Here is a 24,013-nt window from a genome sequence, read left to right as displayed (position 1 = left end):
ATGATTTGCTTATGGTGGGTGGCGTGAGTGACAGAAGCACATACCCGAGTAAGTAGGTTGTTTGCATATGGGAGTAAAGAGGACTTGATACTTTAATGCTATGGTTGGATTTTACCTTAATGAGCTTTAGTAGTTGCGGACGCTTGCTAGAGTTTCAATCATAAGTTCATATGATCCAAGTAGAGAAAGTATGTTAGCTTATGCCTCTCCCTCAAATAAAATTATAATAATGATTACCGGTCTAGTTATCGATTGCCTAGGGACAAATAACTTTCTCGTGACAAAAAACTCTCTACTAAAACTAATTTAATTGTGTCTTTATCTAAACAGCCTCTACATTTTATTTACATGCTCTTTATTATCTTGCAAACATATCCAAAAACACCTACAAAGTACTTCTAGTTTTATACTTGTTCTAGGTAAAGCGAACGTCAAGCGTGCGTAGAGTTGTATCGGTGGTCGATGGAACTTGAGGGAATATTTGTTCTACCTTTAGCTCCGTGCTGGGTTCGACACTCTTACTTATCGAAAGAGGCTACAATTGATCCCCTATACTTATGGGTTATCAAGACCTTCTTCTAAGTAATTTTTATTTGTTGTTCTTAGTTGTTTTCTATCTTTAGTTATGGGTAGAAAACGCAAAATACCAAAAAAATTAGTTGTACCTACTGAACCAATGGTTGAAGAACCACTCAAAATCTATCACACTACTGAAGCTTTTTACTTGGATCATCTTCGATCCCTGTGTGCTCGTGCTGAAACCCCAACTAGCTTAGTTGAGGGCAAATCTTTAGATGAACATGCTTGTTATGTGCGACACCGCATATCTGAAAAAAAGAAACTTTTATTGGATCAAATTCATCATTTGCAATGCTATGCTTGAAATTTATGTGAATTATATGATGTTACTTGTTGTTCTAAAAACCCTAAAAAACACCTTCCCTACCAATAAGAGTTAGTGATAAATGAAACCGTACCTTCGTATTGAAAAAAATCATTAAATTTGAAAATGTTCAGGCATTTCGAGAAAAGAAAATAATTAAAGAAAAAGAAAAAAGAAAAAATCAAACTAAAACAGGTCCAAAAAACCAGGGACATTCCGCGAACTGAAAAACAATAAAAGGAAGAAAAAGAAAAGAGAAGTCACAAGTGCGAAGGTGTCTAACCGGTTAACTTGGTTTATACCCTCTTCGTTCCAAAATAGGCAACCCAACTTTGTATTAAAGTTAGTACAAAGTTGGGTTATCTATTTTGGAACGGAAGGAGTAGAAAGAGATTGTGAGTTTGATTCTTGCATGGCGTGGCTTTTTGGCAGTTTGTGCAACGAGACGGGTGTGTGCTCCTGTTTGTAAAAACAACTAAAACAGGCACCTGAAGCGCACCGGGAATGCCGACAAAGGGAATGCACACCTGCAAGTCTTATAGGGCATTAGTATAGAATTATTAAAACTAAAACTACCCCAACAAACAATTCAATTTATTGCACCAAGAGTATATATGCTTAGCATCTGACGAGAGGTTTGATAAAAATATTCTGTTTTTCCATCCTTAACCCTAGGTGGCTAAGACAAACTCTTCCATCCAAACTTCATTAGCTGGTCTGTGGATTCGCCGGTCTATGGCGGGGAGGAGAATCCTGATGCCTCCGCTCCCGTTAGTAGTTATGTTAGTGTTTTTTAGTCCTCGCAGGCGCGGCGCTCGGGCGGATGACGACTCTTCTTTCTTCGAGTTTTTTTTGGGCTTTGATTCTCCTCAAATCCACCCGCCTGGACGTAGTCGACGGAGCTCCAGCATAAAGTCCAGTCGTCTCCTTAGGCGGCGAGGTTTGGGTTTCTCTTCATGTGGCGAGATTAAGTGTCATGTGATTCAGATCCATGCAAGGGTTTCATCGGTGACAACTACGGTTTCAGGGCACTAGTCCTTAGAGACACGTGCACGACGACTTCTCGGCTGTCATCGACAAGGTCAAGCCAGCACCGATAGGGGAGTGTCGACAATGGCTCGTCGGGGGCTCGTTTTGTCGGGAGCAGTGATCGTTCGGTGGCCTCAGAATCTCGATGTAATTTTTATAATGTTTGAGATCCTTTGTACTTTCGGTGAATTTTTATAATAAATCTGATCATTTCGCAAATAAGCATCTATCATTATTTTTTAAACATGCATAACGAAATTGAAGGACCTAATCTTGATTAGCAACTAATCGGAAAATTAAGCTATGATGCATTCAACAAGAAAAGAAACTATGATGGGTCGCTCAATGATGCATCGCGGGTTAGAAATGACTAAAGCTTGCATGCCACATTGGTACCAAATAGATGCTTAGAGCATCTCCAACAGCCGCTTAACACGTGGCGCGCTAAAAAATACTTTGCAGCGTGTTCATCGTCTGGAAAAGTGCGGCGAGCGGTGTTGGCTCTAGCAGCCGTGCTAAAATTTAGCGCACGCGTGTAGCTTTAGCAGACGCGTTAAAATGTAGCGCGCGTGCTATCGCACAAACACTCTGGACTAGGTTACATACATATTTTTTAAAATAAAAACGATACATAAATTCATCGTAGATAAAACGATGCATAGATATTTTACATAGTTCATAGTATAGATAGATAAAACTACGGTGCAACTAGATAAAACTATGGTGCAACTACAACCTATTCCAAGTCGTCCTCGTCCTCATCCGGACTGGTGTTGTCTGAGCTATCGAGCCACATGTCCTCCCAACGAGAATCATTATCCCCAAAGATCGACTCCCCACCTGCTTCAACGATATCGCACTCAGTGCCTTCCGTCGACGGCTGTCCAACCGCCCCGCGCGACGCCTTTCCGTCATTTCCGCCCAGTAGGCGCGCTCGTTGGCGACGTCCTCCGGATGGCGCCGGCGCCACTCCGTCATGGCTCGCTCGTCCTCCTCGGCGATGAGAAGGCGGCGCAACCGCCAACGGTGCTCCGCGCGGTCCTGGTCCGTGATAAGACGAGGCGGAGGGGCGACGGACTACGCCTGCTCGCGCGTGAAGACGTCGCGGAAGTTCATCTGCGCCGGCGGCCTCTCTAGGCGCCACGCCGCCGCGTCGTACGCGCCTGCGGCCTCGTGCGCGGTCCCGAACGTGCCGAGGCCTCGCCGGACGTTGCCGGACTGAATCTCGGCGTAGTACGTGCCGGCCGCCTGGGCGCTCGCGGACGCCGCGGTAGCTAGACGATCCCCTGCGGCACGGCGGCATGGTGGCGCGGTGGTGGCGGGGGCGAGGAAGCGGCGAGCAAGCGGCGGAGCGGGAAGAGCACGTGTGGCATTGTGAAGGCCGCGTGACGAGCGCCGCAATTTATAGGCGCGCCCAAAGCGGTGCGTCAAATCTAGCGTGAGCTGCCGCCTTTTTCCGCGCGCGCAATCATTTGCCTTGCGCGCTAGTTTTCCGCCGCCGCTGGAGCGCGCCAAAACATCCCTCACGCGCTAAATTGAAAGTTTACCGTGCGCGCGTCTTTTGACGCGGCTGTCGAAGATGCCCTTATATGATTAACCGACGAACACACAACTCAGGAAATGAATCAATGGCCGAGATTAGCGATGCATCATCAATCATCAGTGGCGGTGCCTACGTACGTGTCGCTCGACTGGATTCCATCACTTAATCTTTGCTTTGCTGATAGGCTTAATCAGTGGTCGGTTCCACCACCCAATTTCTGGGTTCCACTGTAATCTAAGTGTTGCTTTAGACGTATGAACACCCGAGAGATTATGGCTGATTCTGCCCATGTGCGGCCCGAATAATTGTAACGACCTTCGCGCCCACCAGATCGATAATGCATGCATGCAAAAAATTGCGCCCCATGCATCAACAAGCAGGGCACAGCAGCTCGTCGGCACCACTATAAAACCGCGACATCTCCCGTGCTTCTTCTCACCCCCCCCCCCCCCCCCCCCCCCCCCCCCCCCAGCGCGCGCGCGCGCACACACACACACACCACAAGGCATTCCACTTTGTAAGCTCATTTGATTCCAGGAAGCTCTTCAGTCTAGAGCAGCCAGCCAGCCACCATGGCACGGCGCTTTCTGGCTGTGTTCGCCGTCGCCCTGGCGCTCTCGCAGTCCGCCTCGGCCAAGTCCTGGCTGGACAAGAGGTTCAACACTGACGGCACCGTCCGCACGGGATACGACGCTTCTGGACAGGAGGTGGTGATGCTCAATCTCAACCAGCAATCCGGCGCCGCCGGCTTCAACTCCAAGGAGCAGTACCTCTACGGTGAGTTCAGCATCCAGATGAAGCTCATCCCCGGAAACTCCGCCGGCACCGTCTCCTGCTTCTACGTAAGTCGACCAGCTTAATTAATTTCGATAAGGACCAACGTTATTAATCTTTATATATCTTTAGCTGACTCAGCGTTGTTGTTAATTTCAGCTTTCTTCTGGTGACGACGAGTGGCGCGACGAGATCGACATGGAGTTCATGGGCAACTCGAGCGGCCACCCGGTGGTGCTCAACACCAACGTGTGGGCCAACGGCGACGGCAAGAAGGAGCACCAGTTCGACCTCTGGTTCGACCCCGCCGCCGACTACCACACCTACACCATCATTTGGAACCCGGAGAACATCCTCTTCAAGGTGGACAACCTCTTCATCCGGTCCTTCAAGCGCTTCGCCGGCCTCCCCTACCCTAGCTCCAAGCCCATGAGGCTGCACGCCACGCTCTGGGACGGCAGCTACTGGGCCACCGAGAAGGGCAAGATCCCGATCAACTGGTCCAACGCGCCTTTTGTCGTCTCCTACCGCAACTTCTACGCCAACGCCTGCGTCAGCGGTGGCGCGTGCCATGCCGGCAGCGACAGGTGGATGAAGAAGCAGCTCGACGCCGCCGAGTGGGGCACCGTCAAGTGGGCGGAGCGCAGTTACATGCGCTATAACTACTGCGACGATGGGTACAGGTTCCCGCAGGGGATCCCCGCCGAGTGCAGCCGCTACTGATCCCAGCCGGACTGCCCGGGCATCCAGTGTTGATATTGATATTTCTTTTCTTGGAATCTCTTTGTGAATTTGTGATTAAAAAGCAGCCCTACAGCAATGTGTGGGCGATTGTTTGCACACCTAGTTTTTTCTTTTTCAAAAGAAAGAAGCATGTAAATTTTATCGTGCCTCTGGTTACAGCAATATATACTTTTATGAGCTATGATCGACAATTTTATTTTTGTGTCACGGAGCAAAAAACTTCAAAACAATACCATATTAACTCCCATATACAAACATCTAACATTAGTGGTAGGACACTCACCTAAAAAAAGTTGTAGGACACCATATTATTTCCATAGAACATTTTATGCGCTTTTTATTCACAAGCATTATACACTACTTTTGTAGAAAATGCAATCTTAAATGTCAAAGAAAATTCAGGTATGGGACGGCCCAACACTGTACTACCGTAGAATGCAATGCATGTGCACTAGTGCTGCGCGGCAAAGCATGTTCGGTCGGTCAGTATTGATATATGGACACGTACGTTTGCTTGTCCAAGAAGACAACAGCGCATGTATCATGCATGCATCTTATACCCGACCGTGCCAACCACAATAATGCAATTATTCCCGCCGGCATATATTATCCTTCGGCACCGCAAATAGTATGGTCGGTCTGCATATATACTTTTGTGCTGTCCGCCACTGATAATATCGCTTGGTGTTGTTGATAACGAACTAGTCGGCATGACATGCATCGTAGCCTATATATATTTTCGTCCGTTGACGCTTTGGCCAAAGTCTGCCAGCCTCTTCGCTGGAGAATGGAGAGACCGCTGCTTTCTGGGGCATCTTCACCTGCATTAGCATTATGTTCGCGTCCGTCATCAACGCGCTAGCTTAACAGCTGTGGCCAGAGTACTAGCCAGTATGCCGCCGTGCGTCCACCGCCACACCTGGCGGGCTGCCTGCTACGTATCATCTGCATGTGCATGTCTACCCGCCGGTGGAGGCGATCGATCGAGAGCCAACAACAAGGATGTTACCCGTGCGTATGCACGAACAATCACATTCCTATTCCAAGAACGCAAGAGCATTAACATATGTCATATACCAGTAGTAGAACATGGCAACAAACAACAAAAAACATCTATATCTGAATATATAAGATGTTTTTACAGTTTAATTTGAACTGCAAAAACATCTTATATCTAGTTACAGAGATAGTAGTACATGCCAGTAGTAGAAAAAACAGAGCATTTAGTCCATGGAGGCAGTTTTTGCTTAAAAAAAATCAGACACTTTGAATGACCTAACGTATGTGGTTCTTTAGACCTAATTTAACTCACCTAATTTAGGGGTTAAAAAATGGCTACCCCCTCTAAAAATCCATTGAGTCGGTCTTATAACAATCTCACTATCCTTGCTAGTTGCAGCAAGTTATGAGCGCATAATATGTTTGGAAATATTTTTTATTTTAGGATTAAATAATAAATGAAAATATAAGTGCATACTAAAGTGTTTGCAGAAGGTTCCTTACACTAGTAGAAAAAGGGTTATTTGTCTCGGTTCATAAGGCCCGTCTGTCCCGGTTGGGGAACCGGGACTAAAGGGTCGTTACTAATGCCCTAGGCCTTTAGTCCCGATTCTTATACTAACGGGACAGATGGGCCTCCACGTGGCCGCTCCGGCGAGCCCAGGCACGAGAGCCTTTGGTATCGGCTGGTAGCACCAACCGGGAACAATAAGCTTCCACGCGTCAGCATTTCAGGGGCTGGTTTTTTTTGAGGTGGTTTAGGGGTTTTGGGGGTTAATTTAGGTTGGTATAGGTAGCTAATAGAGAGACGTGTCCTCTCTTATCTCCGTGCTACTGCTACTGCTATGCCTAAACATGACTTAGATTGAAGTGAGGCAACATGTGATGCATGTCGAAAATAATACTAATCCTAACTTGATCAAGTCTGGATTGTACTACTTTCGACATGCACCACATGCATGTTGCCTTCACTTCAATCCAATCCATGTTCATTTCACCCACAGATATATAATAACTCTTCATGCTCGCATCATGCATCATCATAATAACAAGTCCTACTAATCATCATCATACAACTTCTACTCGTTATTAATAACAAGTCATACGATTATCATCCTGATAGTCATCGAAGCAACCCTACTTAATTGTTCTTAGCACATGATCATCAGTATTAGGTAGGACCTAAATACCCTCTTTAAGATAAAATAGCATAAAACAATATAGACTCTGACTCTCCATTATGGAGAATGGAGATCATCCTGTCTCCAATTCTTGCGCTTCGCTTCCTTTTGCTTTCAAGAACCTCCTTACGATTGTCCATATATTTTTTCCATTTTTTGATTAGCATGTCTCCACTTCTTTGAGAAATCCGGTATGGACAGTTGAGATTCGTAGGATGACCTGGATATATTTTCAAAACACGAAGGCTGCCATTCTGATACATCAAATGAGGCACACAATCCTCTGGGATTCTCTGTTGAAAAATATAGTAATAACTTCATAGTTAGCAATGATGTACTAGTTTTAGAAGTATGAAAAAGATGCACGGATGTCGTAATAGTAAAATATCTTACCAGGGTATCTCCATGGTAGTTACCGTAGTTCAACACGTGCACTAGTGGCACCTATTGACCATAATGTTGAGGAGTTTGATTGTAGATATTGTAATTCTCAATATCAGTACAAAATCCGACGAGATGATTTTTCTCCTGATAAGTTAATTCGGAGCCATCGGTGTAGTGGGTTTTGTCTACCATCTCCCGCACATTCTTTAAAGAATGAAAATAAGTTGTCAATGGAAATAAGCTATCAACTATTTTGAAATAAACAATATAAATTAGCTACTAACTATGTTTGAGAAACTCACATGGCGGTAGAATTGGAGGCGTATCAACAAGGACCCAAATGTCCATATTGTCTTGCTCGATTTCAGGATCACCAAGACCCATGGTGACAAGCATACCCTCATCAAAACCATACATCTTGCAAAGTGATTCCCATTTTTTGCAACCAAAATAGGTTACACTCTCAAAATTGTACCGCTTTACTTCAAAATCCACATCATAATGAGTCCTTAGGTGAATTTTCTTTGTTTCAAAACTTCCATTGTCTTCAAAATCCATCCTCTCCAAGACATAGCGTCTTGCATGACATGGGATAAGCTACTCGAATTGTAAAAGATGAAAATTACACGTTGAAATAGTTGTAGTCATGCTTAATTACGAAAAACACTTGTCGTCGTTGCGTACCGTTTCAACATCAAAGGTCTCCTCGAGCTTAATGTTGAAGCGCCGATCATCGTCCAGGTGAGCCCTGTCGCACAGACCTCGATCGTCGTGGCACCAGCTGCACTCCCCGGGAGACTTTCGTCGTCTAATGACGACATTTCCTACGTTCATAATTCAAAGATTAAACTTGTACAATTAAATATATGTACTACAAAAACTAAATTAGATCATTATTATTCATCACGGGTTGACTATCGGTTTGTCGAGTCTTTTCTTGAAAACTCTTAGCTCACGTGGTCTATATATTCGACTCTCGGTGATGGTCGCTCCTCACTTCGTCCCCGAGTGCATTACACCAAAATTTCTAGCACACGGGATTGAAGGAGAAGCGACCCCCACGACAATAGTCGGGATTCTTCGTCCTCTCATATATATATATATGGTGGAACTCTCCCTCACTGATTCCTCTCTGACATTTGCGACCGTCGGTGATTGTCGTTACTCCTTCTTCCCCTAGTGCATAACAAAGGTCCAGCACCCGGAGAAGAAGGAGAAACCACCCCCATGACAACAGTCGGGATTCTTCGTCCTCTCATATATATATGGTGGAAATCTCCCTCACTGATTCCTCTCTGACATTTGCAACCGTCGGCGATGGTCGTTACTCCTCCTTCCCCTAGTGCATAACAAAGGTCTAGCACCCGGAGAAGAAGGAGAAACGACCCCCACGACAACAGTCGGGCTTCTTCGTCCTCTCATATATGGTGGAGACTCGACAGACTTAAAGTCAACCCGAAATATCATTTAATTATCTTTCCAAAAAAGGATTTGGCTGGTCTCACCTCGAGGTCGGAGGGGGTCGGTGACGGGGACGATGGCGGGGATGATGGAGGGGGGCTCCTAGATTTCTGCGAAAACAAAAACCCTATAAGCTATCAACTAATCATATGCATACGCCTTGCATAGTGCTCTCCAATTTTAGCATTCAAAGTAAGAGTAGTTTTCCAATTTGAGCATTCAATAAGCAAAATCAAATCGCAAAATAAAAGTAGTATTCAAATTAGGATGCATTCAATTATAAGCAAAACTACATCATCTCTTGGTCCGTACATTGTCGAATATTATCACTAATACACCTCGAATACTATCATACATATAACATCGCTAGTACAGCTAGAACCGTAGCGCCCGACGGGTATCGGCACAGGCGGTGGACACCCAAAGAGAAGGAACCATCACAGGATTGAAGGAAATATGCCCTAGAGGCAATAATAAAGTTATTATTTATTTCCTTATATCATGATAAATGTTTATTATTCATGCTAGAATTGTATTAACCGGAAACATAATACATGTGTGAATACATAGACAAACAGAGTGTCACTAGTATGCCTCTACTTGACTAGCTCGTTAATCAAAGATGGTTATGTTTCCTAACCATGGACAAAGAGTTGTTATTTGATTAACGGGATCACATCATTAGTTGAATGATCTGATTGACATGACCCATTCCATTAGCTTAGCACCCGATTGTTTAGTATGTTGCTATTGCTTTCTTCATGACTTATACATGTTCCTATGACTATGAGATTATGCAACTCCCGTCTGCCGGAGGAACACTTTGTGTGCTACCAAACATCACAACGTAACTGGGTGATTATAAAGGTGCTCTACAGGTGTCTCCAAAGGTACATGTTGGGTTGGCGTATTTCGAGATTAGGATTTGTCACTCCGATTGTTGGAGAGGTATCTCTAGGCCCTCTCGGTAATGCACATCACATAAGCCTTGCAAGCATTGCAACTAATGAGTTAGTTGCGAGATGATGTATTACGGAACGAGTAAAGAGACTTGCCGGTAACGAGATTGAACTAGGTATTGAGATACCGACGATCGAATCTCGGGCAAGTAACATACCGATGACAAAGGGAACAACATATGTTGTTATGCGGTCTGACCGATAAAGATCTTCGTAGAATATGTGGGAGCCAATATGAGCATGCAGGTTCCGCTATTGGTTATTGACCGGAGATGTGTCTCAGTCATGTCTACATTGTTCTCGAACCCGTAGGGTCCGCACGCTTAAGGTTTCGATGACAGTTATATTATGAGTTTATGAGTTTTGATGTACCGAAGGACTTCGGAGTCCCGGATGAAATCGAGGACATGACGAGGAGTCTCGAAATGGTCGAGACGTAAAGATCGATATATTGGACGACTATATTCGGATATCGGAAAGGTTCCGAGTGATTCGGGTATTTTTCGGAGTACCGGGGAGTTACGGGAATACGGGGGGAGAAGTATTAGGCCTTATTGGGCCATACGGGAAAGAGAGAGGGGCTGCCTAGGGCAGGCCGCGCCCCCCCCCCCCAAGGCCTAGTCCGAATTGGACTAGGGGGAGGGGTTGCGCCCCCCCCTTCCTTCCCTTCTCCCTTCCCCTTCCTTGTCTCCTACTCCTAATACTTGGAAGGACTCCTAGTTGGACTAGGAAAGGGGGAATCCTACTCCCGGTGGGAGTAGGACTCCCCTAGGGCGCGCCATAGAGAGGTCCGGCCCTCCCCTCCTCCATTCCTTTATATACGGGGGCAGGAGGCACCCCATAGACACACAAGTTGATCTTCGTGATCGTTCCTTAGCCGTGTGCGGTGCCCCCTCCACCATATTCCACCTCGGTCATATTGTAGCAGTGCTTAGGCGAAGCCCTGCGACGGTTGAACATCAAGATCGTCACCACGCCGTCGTGCTGACGGAACTCCTCCCCAAAGCTTTGCTGGATCGGAGCCCCGGGAGCGTCATCGAGCTGAACGTGTGCCAAGAACTCGGAGGTGCCGGAGTAACGGTGCTTGGATCGGTTGGACCGGGAAGACGTACGACTACTTCCTCTACGTTGCGTCAATGCTTCCGCTTCGGTCTACGAGGGTATGTAGACAACACTCTCCCATCACGTTGCTATGCATCACCATGATCTTGCGTGTGCGTAGGAAAAATTTTGAAATTACTACGTTCCCCAACAGTGGCATCCGAGCCTAGGTTTTTATGTGTTGATGTTATATGCACGAGTAGAACACAAGTGAGTTGTGGGCGATATAAGTCATACTGCTTACCAGCATGTCATACTTTGGTTCGGCGGTATTGATGGTTGAAGCGGCCCGGACCGACATTACGCGTACGCTTATGCGAGACTGGTTCTACCGCCGTGCTTTGCACACAGGTGGCTGGCGGCTGTCAGTTTCTCCAACTTTAGTTGAACCGAGTGTGTCTACGCCCAGTCCTTGCGAAGGTTAAAACAACACCAACTTGACAAACTATCGTTGTGGTTTTGATGCGTAGGTAAGATTGGTTCTTGCTTAAGCCCGTAGCAGCCACGTAAAACTTGCAACAGCAAAGTAGAGGATGTCTAACTTGTTTTTGCAGGGCATGTTGTGATGTGATATGGTCAAAACATGATGAAATATAAGTTGTTGTATAAGATGATCATGTTTTGTTGAAGTTATCGGCAACTGGCAAAAGCCTTATGGTTGTCTCTTTATTGCATAAGATGCAAGCGCCAAATAATTGCTTTACTTTATCGCTATGCGATAGCAATAGTTGCAAGAGCAATAGTTGGCGAGATGACCATGTGACGACATATTGATATAGATCAAGATGATGGAGATTATGGTGTCATGCCGGTGACGATGGAAATCATGACGATGATTTGGAGATGGAGATCAAAGGCACAAGATGATGATGGCCATATCATGTCACATATTTTGATTGCATGTGATGTTTATCTTTTATGCATCTTATCTTGCTTTGATTGACGGTAGCATTATAAGATGATTCCTCACTAAATTTCAAGATAAAAGTGTTCTCCCTGAGTATGCACCGTTGCCAAAGTTCGTCGTGCCCAGACACCACGTGATGATCGGGTGTGATAAGCTCTACGTCCATCTACAACGGGTGCAAGCCAGTTTTGCACACGCAGAATACTCAGGTTAAACTTGACGAGCCTAGCATATGCAGATATGGCCTCGGAACACTGACACCGAAAGGTCGAGCGTGAATCATATAGTAGATATGATCAACATAGTGATGTTCACCATTGAAAGCTACTCCATTTCACGTGATGATCGGTTATGGTTTAGTTGATTTGGATCACGTGATCACTTAGAGGATTAGAGGGATGTCTATCTAAGTGGGAGTTCTTAAGTAATATCATTAATTGAACTTTAATTTATCATGAACTTAGTCCTGGTAGTATTAGCATATCTATGTTGTAGATCAATAGCTCGCGTTGTTGTTTTCATATGTTTATTTTGATATGTTCCTAGAGAAAAATTGTGTTGAAAGATGTTAGTAGCAATGATGCGGATTGGATCCGTGATCTGAGGTTTATCCTCATTGCTGCACAGAAGAATTATGTCCTTGATGCACCGCTAGGTGACAGACCTATTGCAGGAGCAGATGCAGATGTTATGAACGTTTGGCTAGCTCAATATGATGACTACTTGATAGTTTAGTGCACCATGCTTAACGGCTTAGAATCGGGACTTCAAAGACGTTTTGAACGTCATGGACCATATGAGATGTTCCAGGAGTTGAAGTTAATATTTCAAGCAAATACCCGAGTTGAGAAATATGAAGTCTCCAACAAGTTCTATAGCTAAAAGATGGAGGAGAATAGCTCAAGAAGTGAGCATGTGCTCAGATTGTCTGGGTACTACAATCACTTGAATCAAGTGGGAGTTAATCTTCCAGATAAAATAGTGATTGACAGAATTCTCTAGTCACCATCACCAAGTTAGTAGAACTTCGTGATGAACTATAATATGCAAGGGATAACGGAAACAATTCCCAAGCTCTTTGTGATGCTGAAATCGACGAAGGTAGAAATCAAGAAAAACATCAAGTTTTGATGGTTAACAAGACCACTAGTTTCAAGAAAAGGGCAAAGGGAAGAAGGGGAACTTCAAGAAGAATAGCAAGCAAGTTGCTGCTCAAGTGAAGAAGCCCAAGTCTGGTCCTAAGCCTGAGACTAAGTGCTTCGACTGCAAAGGGACTGGTCACTGGAAGCAGAACTGCCCCAAGTATTTGGCAGATAAGAAGGATGGCAAAGTGAACAAAAGTATATTTGATATACATGTTATTGATGTGTACTTTACTAGTGTTTATAGCAACCCCTCAGTATTTGATACTGGATCAGTTGCTAAGAGTAGTAACTCGAAACAGGAGTTGCAGAATAAACAGAGACTAGTTAAGGGTGAAGTGATGATGTGTGTTGGAAGTAGTTCCAAGATTGATATGATCATCATTGCACACTCCCCTATACTTTCGGGATTAGTGTTGAACCTAAAATAAGTGTTATTTGGTTTTTGCGTTGAGCATGAATATGATTTGATCATGTTTATAGCAATACGGTTATTCATTAAAGTCAGAGAATAATTGTTGTTCTGTTTACATGAATAATACCTTCGATGGTCATACACCCAATGAAACAAGTTCGTTGGATCTCGATCTTAGTGATACACATATTCATAATATTGAAACCAAAAGATGCAAAGTTAATAATGATAGTGCAACTTATTTGTGGCACTGCCGTTTAAGTCATATTGGTGTAAAGCGCATGAAGAAACTCCATGCTGATGGGCTTTTGGAATCACTTGATGCTTGCGAACCATGCCTTATGGGCAAGATGACTAAAACGCCATTCTCCGGAACAGTGAAGCAAGCAACAGATTTGTTGGAAATCATACATACTGATGTATGTGGACCGATGAATATTAAGGCTTGCAGCAGGTATCATTATTTTCTGACCTTCACAGATGATTTGAGCAGATATGGGGATATCTACTTGATGAAACATAAGTCTAAAACATTTGAACAGTTCAAAGAATTTCAGAGTGAAGTGGAAAATCATCGTGACAAGAAAATAAAAGTTTCTACGATATGATCGCAGAGGTAAAATATTTGAGTTACGAGTTTGGCCTTCAATTAAAACAATGTGAAATAGTTTCACTACTCACGCCACCTGGAACACCATAGTGTAATGGTGTGTCCGAACGTCATAACCGTACTTTATTAGATATAGTGCGATCTATGATGTCTCTGACCAATCTACCACTATCGTTTTGGGGTTATGCATTAGAGACAGCTGCATTCACGTTAAATAGGGCACCATCTAAATCCGTTGAGACGACACCGTGTGAACTATGGTTTGGCAAGAAACCTAAGCTGTCGTTTCTTAAAGTTTGGAGTTGCGATGCTTATGTGAAGAAGTTTCATCTCGATAAGCTCAAACTCAAATCGGAGAAATATGTCTTCATAGGATACCCAAAGGAGACAGTTGGGTACACCTTCTATCACAGATCCGAAGGCAAGACATTCGTTGCTAAGAATGGATCCTTTCTAGAGAAGGAGTTTCTCTCAAAAGAAGTGAGTGGGAGGAAAGTAGAAAACTTGATAAGGTAATTGTACCTTCTCCCTTATTGGAAAATAGTTCATCACAGAAATCTGTTCCTGTGACTACTACACCAATCAGTGAGTAAGCTAATGATGATGATCATGTAACTTCAGATCAAGTTACTACCGAATCTCGTGGGTAAACCAGAGTGAGATCCGCACCAGAGTGGTACGGTAATCCTATTCTGGAGGTCATGTTACTTGACCATGACGAACCTATGAACTATGAGGAAGCGATGATGAGCCCAGATTCCGATAAATGGCTTGAGGCCATGAAATCTGAGATAGGATCCATGTATGAGAACAAAGTGTGGACTTTGGTGGACTTGCCCAAGGATCAGCAAGCCATTGATAATAAATGGATCTTCAAGAGGAAGACGGACATGGATAGTAGTGTTACTATCTACAAAGCTAGAATTGTCGCAAAAGGTTTTCGACAAGTTCAAGGTGTTGACTACGATGAGAGTTTCTCACTCGTATCTATGCTTAAGTCTGTCCGAATCATGTTAGCAATTGCCGCATTTTATGAAATCTGGCAAATGGATAAACAAAACTGCATTCCTTAATGGATTTATTAAGGAAGAGTTGTATGTGATGCAACAAGATGGTTTTGTCAATCCTAAAGGTGCTAACAAAATATGCAAGCTCCAGCGATCCATTTATGGACTGGTACAAGCATCTCGGAGTTGGAATATACGCTTTGATAAGTTGATCAAAGCATATAGTTTTATACAGACTTGCGGTGAAGCCTGTATTTACAAGAAAGTGAGTGGGAGCACTACAACATTTCTGATAAGTATATGTGAATGACATATTGTTGATCGGAAATAATGTAGAATTATTCTGCAAAGCATAAATGTGTGTTTGAAAGGAGTTTTTCAAAGAAAGACCTCGGTGAAGCTGCTTACATATGTTGGAAATATGCCCTAGAGGCAATAATAAAAGCATTATTATTATATTTCTTTGTTCATGATAATTGTCTTTATTCATGCTATAACTGTATTATCCGGAAATCGTAATACACGTGTGAATACATAGACCATAATATGTCCCTAGTAAGCCTCTAGTTGACTAGCTCGTTGATCAACAGATAGTCATGATTTCCTGGCTATGGACATTGGATGTCATTGATAACGGGATCACATCATTAGGAGAATGATGTGATGGACAAGACCCAATCTTAAGCATAGCACAAAGATCGTGTAGTTCGTTTGCTAGAGCTTTTCCAATGTCAAGTATCTTTTCCTTTGACCATGAGATCGTGTAACTCCCGGATACCGTAGGAGTGCTTTGGGTGTATCAAACGTCACAACGTAACTGGGTGACTATAAAGGTGCACTACAGGTATCTCCGAAAGTGTCTGTTGGGTTGACACGGATCGAGACTGGGATTTGTCACTCCATATAACGGAGAGGTATCACTGGGCCCACTCGGTAATGCATCATCATTATGAGCTCAAGGTGACCAAGTGGTTGATCACGGGATCATGCATTATGGTACGAGTAAAGTGACTTGCCGGTAACGAGATTGAACAAGGTATTGGGATACCGACGATCGAGTCTTGGGCAAGTAACATACCGATTGACAAAGGGAATTGTATACGGGGTTGATTAATCCTCGACATCGTGGTTCATCCGATGAGATCATCGTGGAGCATGTGGGAGCCATCATGGGTATCTAGATCCCGCTGTTGGTTATTGACCGGAGAGTTGTCTCGGTCATGTCTGCTTGTCTCCCGAACCCGTAGGGTCTACACACTTAAGGTTCGGTGACGCTAGGGTTATGAAGATATGTATATGCAGTAATCCGAATGTTGTTCGGAGTCCTGGATGAGATCCCGGACGTCACGAGGAGTTCCGGAATGGTCCGGAGGTAAAGAATTATATATAGGAAGTGCTGTTTCGGCCATCGGGACAAGTTTCGGGGTTATCGGTATTGTACCGGGACCACCGGAGGGGTCCCGGGGGCCCACCGGGTGGGGCCACCTGTCCCGGGGGGCCACATGGGCTGTAGGGGGTGCGCCTTGGCCTATATGGGCCAAGGGCACCAGCCCTACTAGGCCCATGCGCCTAGGGTTTCCACCACGGAGGAGTCCAAGTGGTGGAAGGCACCCCGAGGTGCCTTGGGGGGGAGGGAAACCCTCCCCTGGCCGCCGCACCTAGGAGATTAGATCTCCTAGGCTGCGCACCACCCCCCCTTGGCCCTCCTATATATAGTTGAGGAGAGGGAGGACTTCATACCTCAGCCTTTGGTGCTTCCTCTCTCCCCGTTACGTCTCTCTCTCGCAGTATAGGCGAAGCCCTGCTACTGTGACGCCCTGCATCCACCACCACGCCGTCGTGCTGCTGGATCTTCATCAACCTCTCTTCCCCCCTTGCTGGATCAAGAAAGGAGGAGACGTCATCCGTTCCGCACGTGTGTTGAACGCGGAGGCACCGTCCGTTCGGTGCTAAGATCATCGGTGATTTCAATCACGTCGTGTTCGACTACATCATCCCCGTTCTTTGAACGCTTCCGCTCGCGATCTACAAGGTACGTTGATGCATCTAATCACTCGTTGCTAGATGAACTCCTAGATGGATCTTGGTGAAACCGTAGGAAAATTTTTGTTTTCTGCAACGTTTCCCAACAGTGGCATCATGAGTTAGGTCTATGCGTAGTTCTCTTGCACGAGTAGAACACAAAGTAGCTGTGGGCGTTGATTTTGTTCAATATGCTTGCCGTTACTAGTCTTATCTTGATTCGGCGGCATCGTGGGATGAAGCGGCCCGGACCGACCTTACACGTACTCTTACGTGAGACAGGTTCCACCGACTGACATGCACTAGTTGCATAAGGTGGCTAGCGGGTGTCTGTCTCTCCTACTTTAGTCGGATCGGATTCGATGAAAAGGGTCCTTATGAAGGGTAAATAGCAATTGGCATATCACGTTGTGGTCATTGCGTAGGTAAGAAACGTTCTTGCTAGAAACCCATAGCAGCCACGTAAAACATGCAAACAACAATTAGAGGACGTCTAACTTGTTTTTGCAGGGTATGCTATGTGATGTGATATGGCCAAAGTTGTGATGAATGATGAATGATCTATATGTGATGTATGAGATGTTCATGCTATTGTAATAGGAATCACAACTTACATATCTATGAGTATGAGGGTGACAGGATGATCATGGAGCCCCAAGATGGAGATCAAAGGAGCTATGTGATATTGGCCATATCATGTCACTATTATTATTTGATTGCATGTGATGTTTATCATGTTTTGCATCTTGTTTGCTTAGAACGACGGTAGTAAATAAGATGATCCCTCATAATAATTTCAAGAAAGTGTTCCCCCTAACTGTGCACCGTTGCTACAGTTCGTCGTTTCGAAGCACCACGTGATGATCGGGTGTGATAGATCCTTACGTTCACATACAACGGGTGTAAGACAGATTTACACACGCAATACACTTAGGTTGACTTGACGAGCCTAGCATGTGCATAGACATGGCCTCGGAACACAGAAGACCGAAAGGTCGAGCATGAGTCGTATAGAAGATACGATCAACATGAAGATGTTCACCGACGTTGACTAGTCCGTGTCACGTGATGATCGGACATGGCCTAGCCAACTCGGATCATGTTATACTTAGATGACTAGAAGAGGGATGTCTATCTAAGTGGGAGTTCATTAATAATTTGATTAGATGAACTTAATTATCATGAACTTAGTCTAAAATCTTTACAATATGTCTTGTAGATCAAATGGCCAACGTTGTATTCAATTTCAACACGTTCCTAGAGAAAACCAAGCTGAAAGACGATGGCAGCAACTATACGGACTGGGTCCGGAACCTGAGGATCATCCTCATAGCTGCCAAGAAATATTATGTCCTACAAGCACCGCTAGGTGATCCACCCGTCCCATAGAACCAAGACGCTATGAACGCTTGGCAGACACGTATTGATGACTACTCCCTCGTTCAGTGCGGCATGCTTTACAGCCTAGAGCCAGGGCTCCAAAAGCGTTTTGAGAGACATGGAGCATATGAGATGTTCGAAGAGCTGAAAATGGTTTTCCAAGCTCATGCCCGGGTTGAGAGATATGAAGTCTCCGACAAATTCTTCAGCTGTAAGATGGAGGAAAATAGTTCTGTCAGTGAGCACATACTCACTATGTCTGGGTTACATAACCGCTTGACTCAGCTGGGAGTTAATCTCCCGGATGATGCGGTCATTGACAGAATCCTCCAGTCGCTTCCACCAAGATACAAGAGCTTTGTGATGAACTTCAATATGCAAGGGATGGAAAAGACCATTCCTGAAGTATTTGCAATGCTGAAATCAGCAGAGGTAGAAGTCAAGAAGGAACATCAAGTGTTGATGGTCAATAAAACCACTAAGTTCAAGAAGGGCAAGGGTAAAAAGAACTTTGAGAAGGACGGCAAGGAAGTTGCCGCGCCCAGCAAGCAAGCTGCTGGGAAGAAGAAGTCAAAGTATGGACCCAAGCCTGAGACGGAGTGCTTTTATTGCAAAGGGAAGGGTCACTGGAAGCGGAACTGCCCCAAATACTTAGCGGACAAGAAGGCCGGCAAAACAAAAGGTATATGTGATATACATGTAATTGATGTGTACCTTACCAGTACTCGTAGTAACTCCTGGGTATTTGATACCGGTGCCGTTGCTCATATTTGTAACTCACAGCAGGAGCTGCGGAATAAACAGAGACTGGTAAAGGACGAGGTGACGATGCGCGTCGGGAATGGTTCCAAGGTCGATGTGATCGCCGTCGGCACGCTACCTCTACATTTACCTACGGGATTAGTTATAAACCTCAATAATTGTTATTTCGTGCCAAGTTTGAGCATGAACATTGTATCGGGATCTCGTTTAATACGAGATAGCTACTCATTTAAATCTGAGAATAATGGTTGTTCTATTTATATGAGAGATATGTTTTATGGTCATGCTCCGATGGTCAATGGTTTATTCTTAATGAATCTCGAACGTAATATTACACATATTCATAGTGTGAATACCAAAAGATGTAAAGTTGATAACGATAGTCCCACATACTTGTGGCACTGCCGCCTTGGTCACATAGGTATCAAACGCATGAAGAAGCTCCATGCAGATGGACTTTTAGAGTCTCTTGATTATGAATCATTTGACACGTGCGAACCATGCCTCATGGGTAAAATGACCAAGACTCCGTTCGCAGGAACAATGGAGCGAGCAACCAACTTATTGGAAATCATACATACTGATGTGTGCGGTCCAATGAGTGTTGAGGCTCGCGGTGGCTATCGTTATGTTCTCACCCTCACTGATGACTTAAGTAGATATGGGTATGTCTACTTAATGAAACACAAGTCTGAAACCTTTGAAAAGTTCAAAGAATTTCAGAGTGAAGTTGATAATCAACGTGACAGGAAAATCAAGTTTCTACGATCAGATCGTGGAGGAGAATACTTGAGTCACGAATTTGGCACACACTTAAGAAAATGTGGAATAGTTTCACAACTCACGCCGCCTGGAACACCTCAGCGTAATGGTGTGTCCGAACGTCGTAATCGCACTCTATTAGATATGGTGCGATCTATGATGTCTCTTGCCGATTTACCGCTATCTTTTTGGGGGTATGCTTTAGAGACTGCCGCATTCACTTTAAATAGGGCTCCGTCGAAATCCGTTGAGACGACACCGTTTGAATTATGGTTTGGGAAGAAACCTAAGCTGTCGTTTCTAAAAGTTTGGGGATGCGATGCTTATGTCAGGAAACTTCAACCTGAAAAGCTCGAACCCAAATCGGAAAAATGCGTCTTCATAGGATACCCTAAAGAAACCATTGGGTATATCTTCTACCTCAGATCCGAAGGCAAGATCTTTGTTGCCAAGAATGGATCCTTTCTGGAGAAAGAGTTTCTCTCGAAAGAAGTAAGTGGGAGGAAAGTAGAACTTGATGAAGTATTACCTCTTGAACCGGAAAATGGCGCAACTCAAGAAAATGTTCCTGAGGCGCCTGCACCGACTAGAGAGGAAGTTATTGATGATGATCAAGATACTTCTGATCAAGCTCCTACTGAAATTCGAAGGTCCACAAGGACACGTTCCGCACCAGAGTGGTACGGCAACCCTGTCTTGGAAATCATGTTGTTAGACAACAGTGAACCTTCGAGCTATGAAGAAGCGATGGCGGGACCGGATTCCGACAAATGGCTAGAAGCCATGAAATCCGAGATAGGATCCATGTATGAAAACAAAGTATGGACTTTGACTGACTTGCCCGTTGAACGGCGAGCCATAGAAAATAAATGGATCTTCAAGAAGAAGACAGACGCGGATGGTAATGTGACCATCTATAAAGCTCGGCTTGTCGCTAAGGGTTATCGACAAGTTCAAGGAATTGACTACGATGAGACTTTCTCACCGGTAGCGAAGCTAAAGTCCGTCCGAATCATGTTAGCAATTGCCGCATTCTACGATTATGAGATATGGCAAATGGACGTCAAAACGGCATTCCTTAATGGTTTCCTTAAGGAGGAGTTGTATATGATGCAGCCGGAAGGTTTTGTGGATCCTAAGAATGCTGACAAGGTGTGCAAGCTCCAACGCTCGATTTATGGGCTGGTGCAAGCATCTCGGAGTTGGAACATTCGCTTTGATGAGATGATCAAAGCGTTTGGGTTTACGCAGACTTATGGAGAAGCCTGCGTTTACAAGAAAGTGAGTGGGAGCTCTGTAGCATTTCTCATACTATATGTAGATGACATACTTTTGATGGGAAATGATATAGAACTCTTGGACAGCATCAAGGCCTACTTGAATAAGAGTTTTTCAATGAAGGACCTTGGAGAAGCTGCTTATATATTAGGCATCAAGATCTATAGAAATAGATCAAGACGCCTCATAGGTCTTTCACAAAGCACATACCTTGATAAGATTTTGAAGAAGTTCAAAATGGATCAGTCCAAGAAGGGGTTCTTGCCTGTGTTACAAGGTATGAAATTGAGCTCAGCTCAATGTCCGATCACGGCAGAAGATATAGAAGAGATGAGCGTCATCCCCTATGCATCAGCCATAGGTTCTATTATGTATGCCATGCTGTGTACCAGACCTGATGTAAACCTTGCCGTAAGTTTGGTAGGAAGGTACCAAAGTAATCCCGGCAAGGAACACTGGACAGCGGTCAAGAATATCCTGAAGTACCTGTAAAGGACTAAGGAAATGTTTCTCGTTTATGGAGGTGACGAAGAGCTCGTCGTAAAGGGTTACGTCGACGCTAGCTTCGACACAAATCTGGATGACTCTAAGTCACAAACCGGATACGTGTATATGTTGAATGGTGGAGCAGTGAGCTGGTGCAGCTGCAAACAGAGCGTCGTGGCGGGATCTACATGTGAAGCGGAGTACATGGCAGCCTCAGAGGTAGCACATGAAGCAATATGGGTGAAGGAGTTCATCACCGACCTAGGAGTCATACCCAATGCGTCGGGGCCAATCAAACTCTTTTGTGACAACACTGGAGCTATTGCACTTGCCAAGGAGCCCAGGTTTCACAAGAAGACAAGGCACATCAAGCGTTGCTTCAACTCCATTCATGAAAATGTTCAAGATGGAGACATAGAGATTTGTAAAGTACATACGGACCTGAATATAGCAGATCCGTTGACTAAACCTCTCCCTAGGGCAAAACATGATCAACACCAGAATTCCATGGGTGTTCGATTCATCACAATGTAACTAGATTATGGACTCTAGTGCAAGTGGGAGACTGTTGGAAATATGCCCTAGAGGCAATAATAAAAGCATTATTATTATATTTCTTTGTTCATGATAATTGTCTTTATTCATGCTATAACTGTATTATCCGGAAATCGTAATACACGTGTGAATACATAGACCATAATATGTCCCTAGTAAGCCTCTAGTTGACTAGCTCGTTGATCAACAGATAGTCATGATTTCCTGGCTATGGACATTGGATGTCATTGATAACGGGATCACATCATTAGGAGAATGATGTGATGGACAAGACCCAATCTTAAGCATAGCACAAAGATCGTGTAGTTCGTTTGCTAGAGCTTTTCCAATGTCAAGTATCTTTTCCTTTGACCATGAGATCATGTAACTACCGGATACCGTAGGAGTGCTTTGGGTGTATCAAACGTCACAACGTAACTGGGTGACTATAAAGGTGCACTACAGGTATCTCCGAAAGTGTTTGTTGGGTTGACAAGGATCGAGACTGGGATTTGTCACTCCATATAACGGAGAGGTATCACTGGGCCCACTCGGTAATGCATCATCATTATGAGCTCAAGGTGACCAAGTGGTTGATCACGGGATCATGCATTATGGTACGAGTAAAGTGACTTGCCGGTAACGAGATTGAACAAGGTATTGGGATACCGACGATCGAGTCTTGGGCAAGTAACATACCGATTGACAAAGGGAATTGTATACGGGGTTGATTAATCCTCGACATCGTGGTTCATCCGATGAGATCATCGTGGAGCATGTGGGAGCCATCATGGGTATCCAGATCCCGCTGTTGGTTATTGACCGGAGAGTTGTCTCGGTCATGTCTGCTTGTCTCCCGAACCCGTAGGGTCTACACACTTAAGGTTCGGTGACGCTAGGGTTATGAAGATATGTATATGCAGTAATCCGAATGTTGTTCGGAGTCCTGGATGAGATCCCGGACGTCACGAGGAGTTCCGGAATGGTCCGGAGGTAAAGAATTATATATAGGAAGTGCTGTTTCGGCCATCGGGACAAGTTTCGGGGTTATCGGTATTGTACCGGGACCACCGGAGGGGTCCCGGGGGCCCACCGGGTGGGGCCACCTGTCCCGGGGGGCCACATGGGCTGTAGGGGGTGCGCCTTGGCCTTCATGGGCCAAGGGCACCAGCCCTACTAGGCCCATGCGCCTAGGGTTTCCACCACGGAGGAGTCCAAAGTGGTGGAAGGCACCCCGAGGTGCCTTGGGGGGGAGGGAAACCCTCCCCTGGCCGCCGCACCTAGGAGATTAGATCTCCTAGGCTGCGCACCACCCCCCTTGGCCCTCCTATATATAGTTGAGGAGAGGGAGGACTTCATACATCAGCCTTTGGTGCTTCCTCTCTCCCCGTTACGTCTCTCTCTCGCAGTATAGGCGAAGCCCTGCTACTGTGACGCCCTGCATCCACCACCACGCCGTCGTGCTGCTGGATCTTCATCAACCTCTCCTCCCCCCTTGCTGGATCAAGAAAGGAGGAGACGTCATCCGTTCCACACGTGTGTTGAACGCGGAGGCACCGTCCGTTCGGTGCTAAGATCATCGGTGATTTCAATCACGTCGTGTTCGACTACATCATCCCCGTTCTTTGAACGCTTCCGCTCGCGATCTAC

The 24,013-nt window shown here is 45.0% G+C and overlaps 1 protein-coding gene across 1 annotated transcript; it reads left to right on the top strand.

The window, feature by feature from the left end:
* Positions 1-3,926: 3,926 nt before the first annotated feature.
* Positions 3,927-5,154, top strand: LOC125547925 (xyloglucan endotransglycosylase/hydrolase protein 8-like). Its single transcript, XM_048711659.1, has 2 exons — positions 3,927-4,297; positions 4,389-5,154. The coding sequence occupies exons 1-2, from the start codon at positions 4,028-4,030 to the stop codon at positions 4,950-4,952; spliced, it is 834 nt and encodes a 277-aa protein (XP_048567616.1). The 5' UTR covers positions 3,927-4,027; the 3' UTR covers positions 4,953-5,154.
* The last annotated feature ends 18,859 nt before the right edge of the window (positions 5,155-24,013 follow it).

Source organism: Triticum urartu, chromosome 3 (assembly GCF_003073215.2).
Source record: "Triticum urartu cultivar G1812 chromosome 3, Tu2.1, whole genome shotgun sequence".
Taxonomy (NCBI): Eukaryota; Viridiplantae; Streptophyta; class Magnoliopsida; order Poales; family Poaceae; genus Triticum; species Triticum urartu.
Note: the sequence above shows the minus strand (reverse complement) of the source record. Positions and strands in the feature narration are given on the sequence as shown.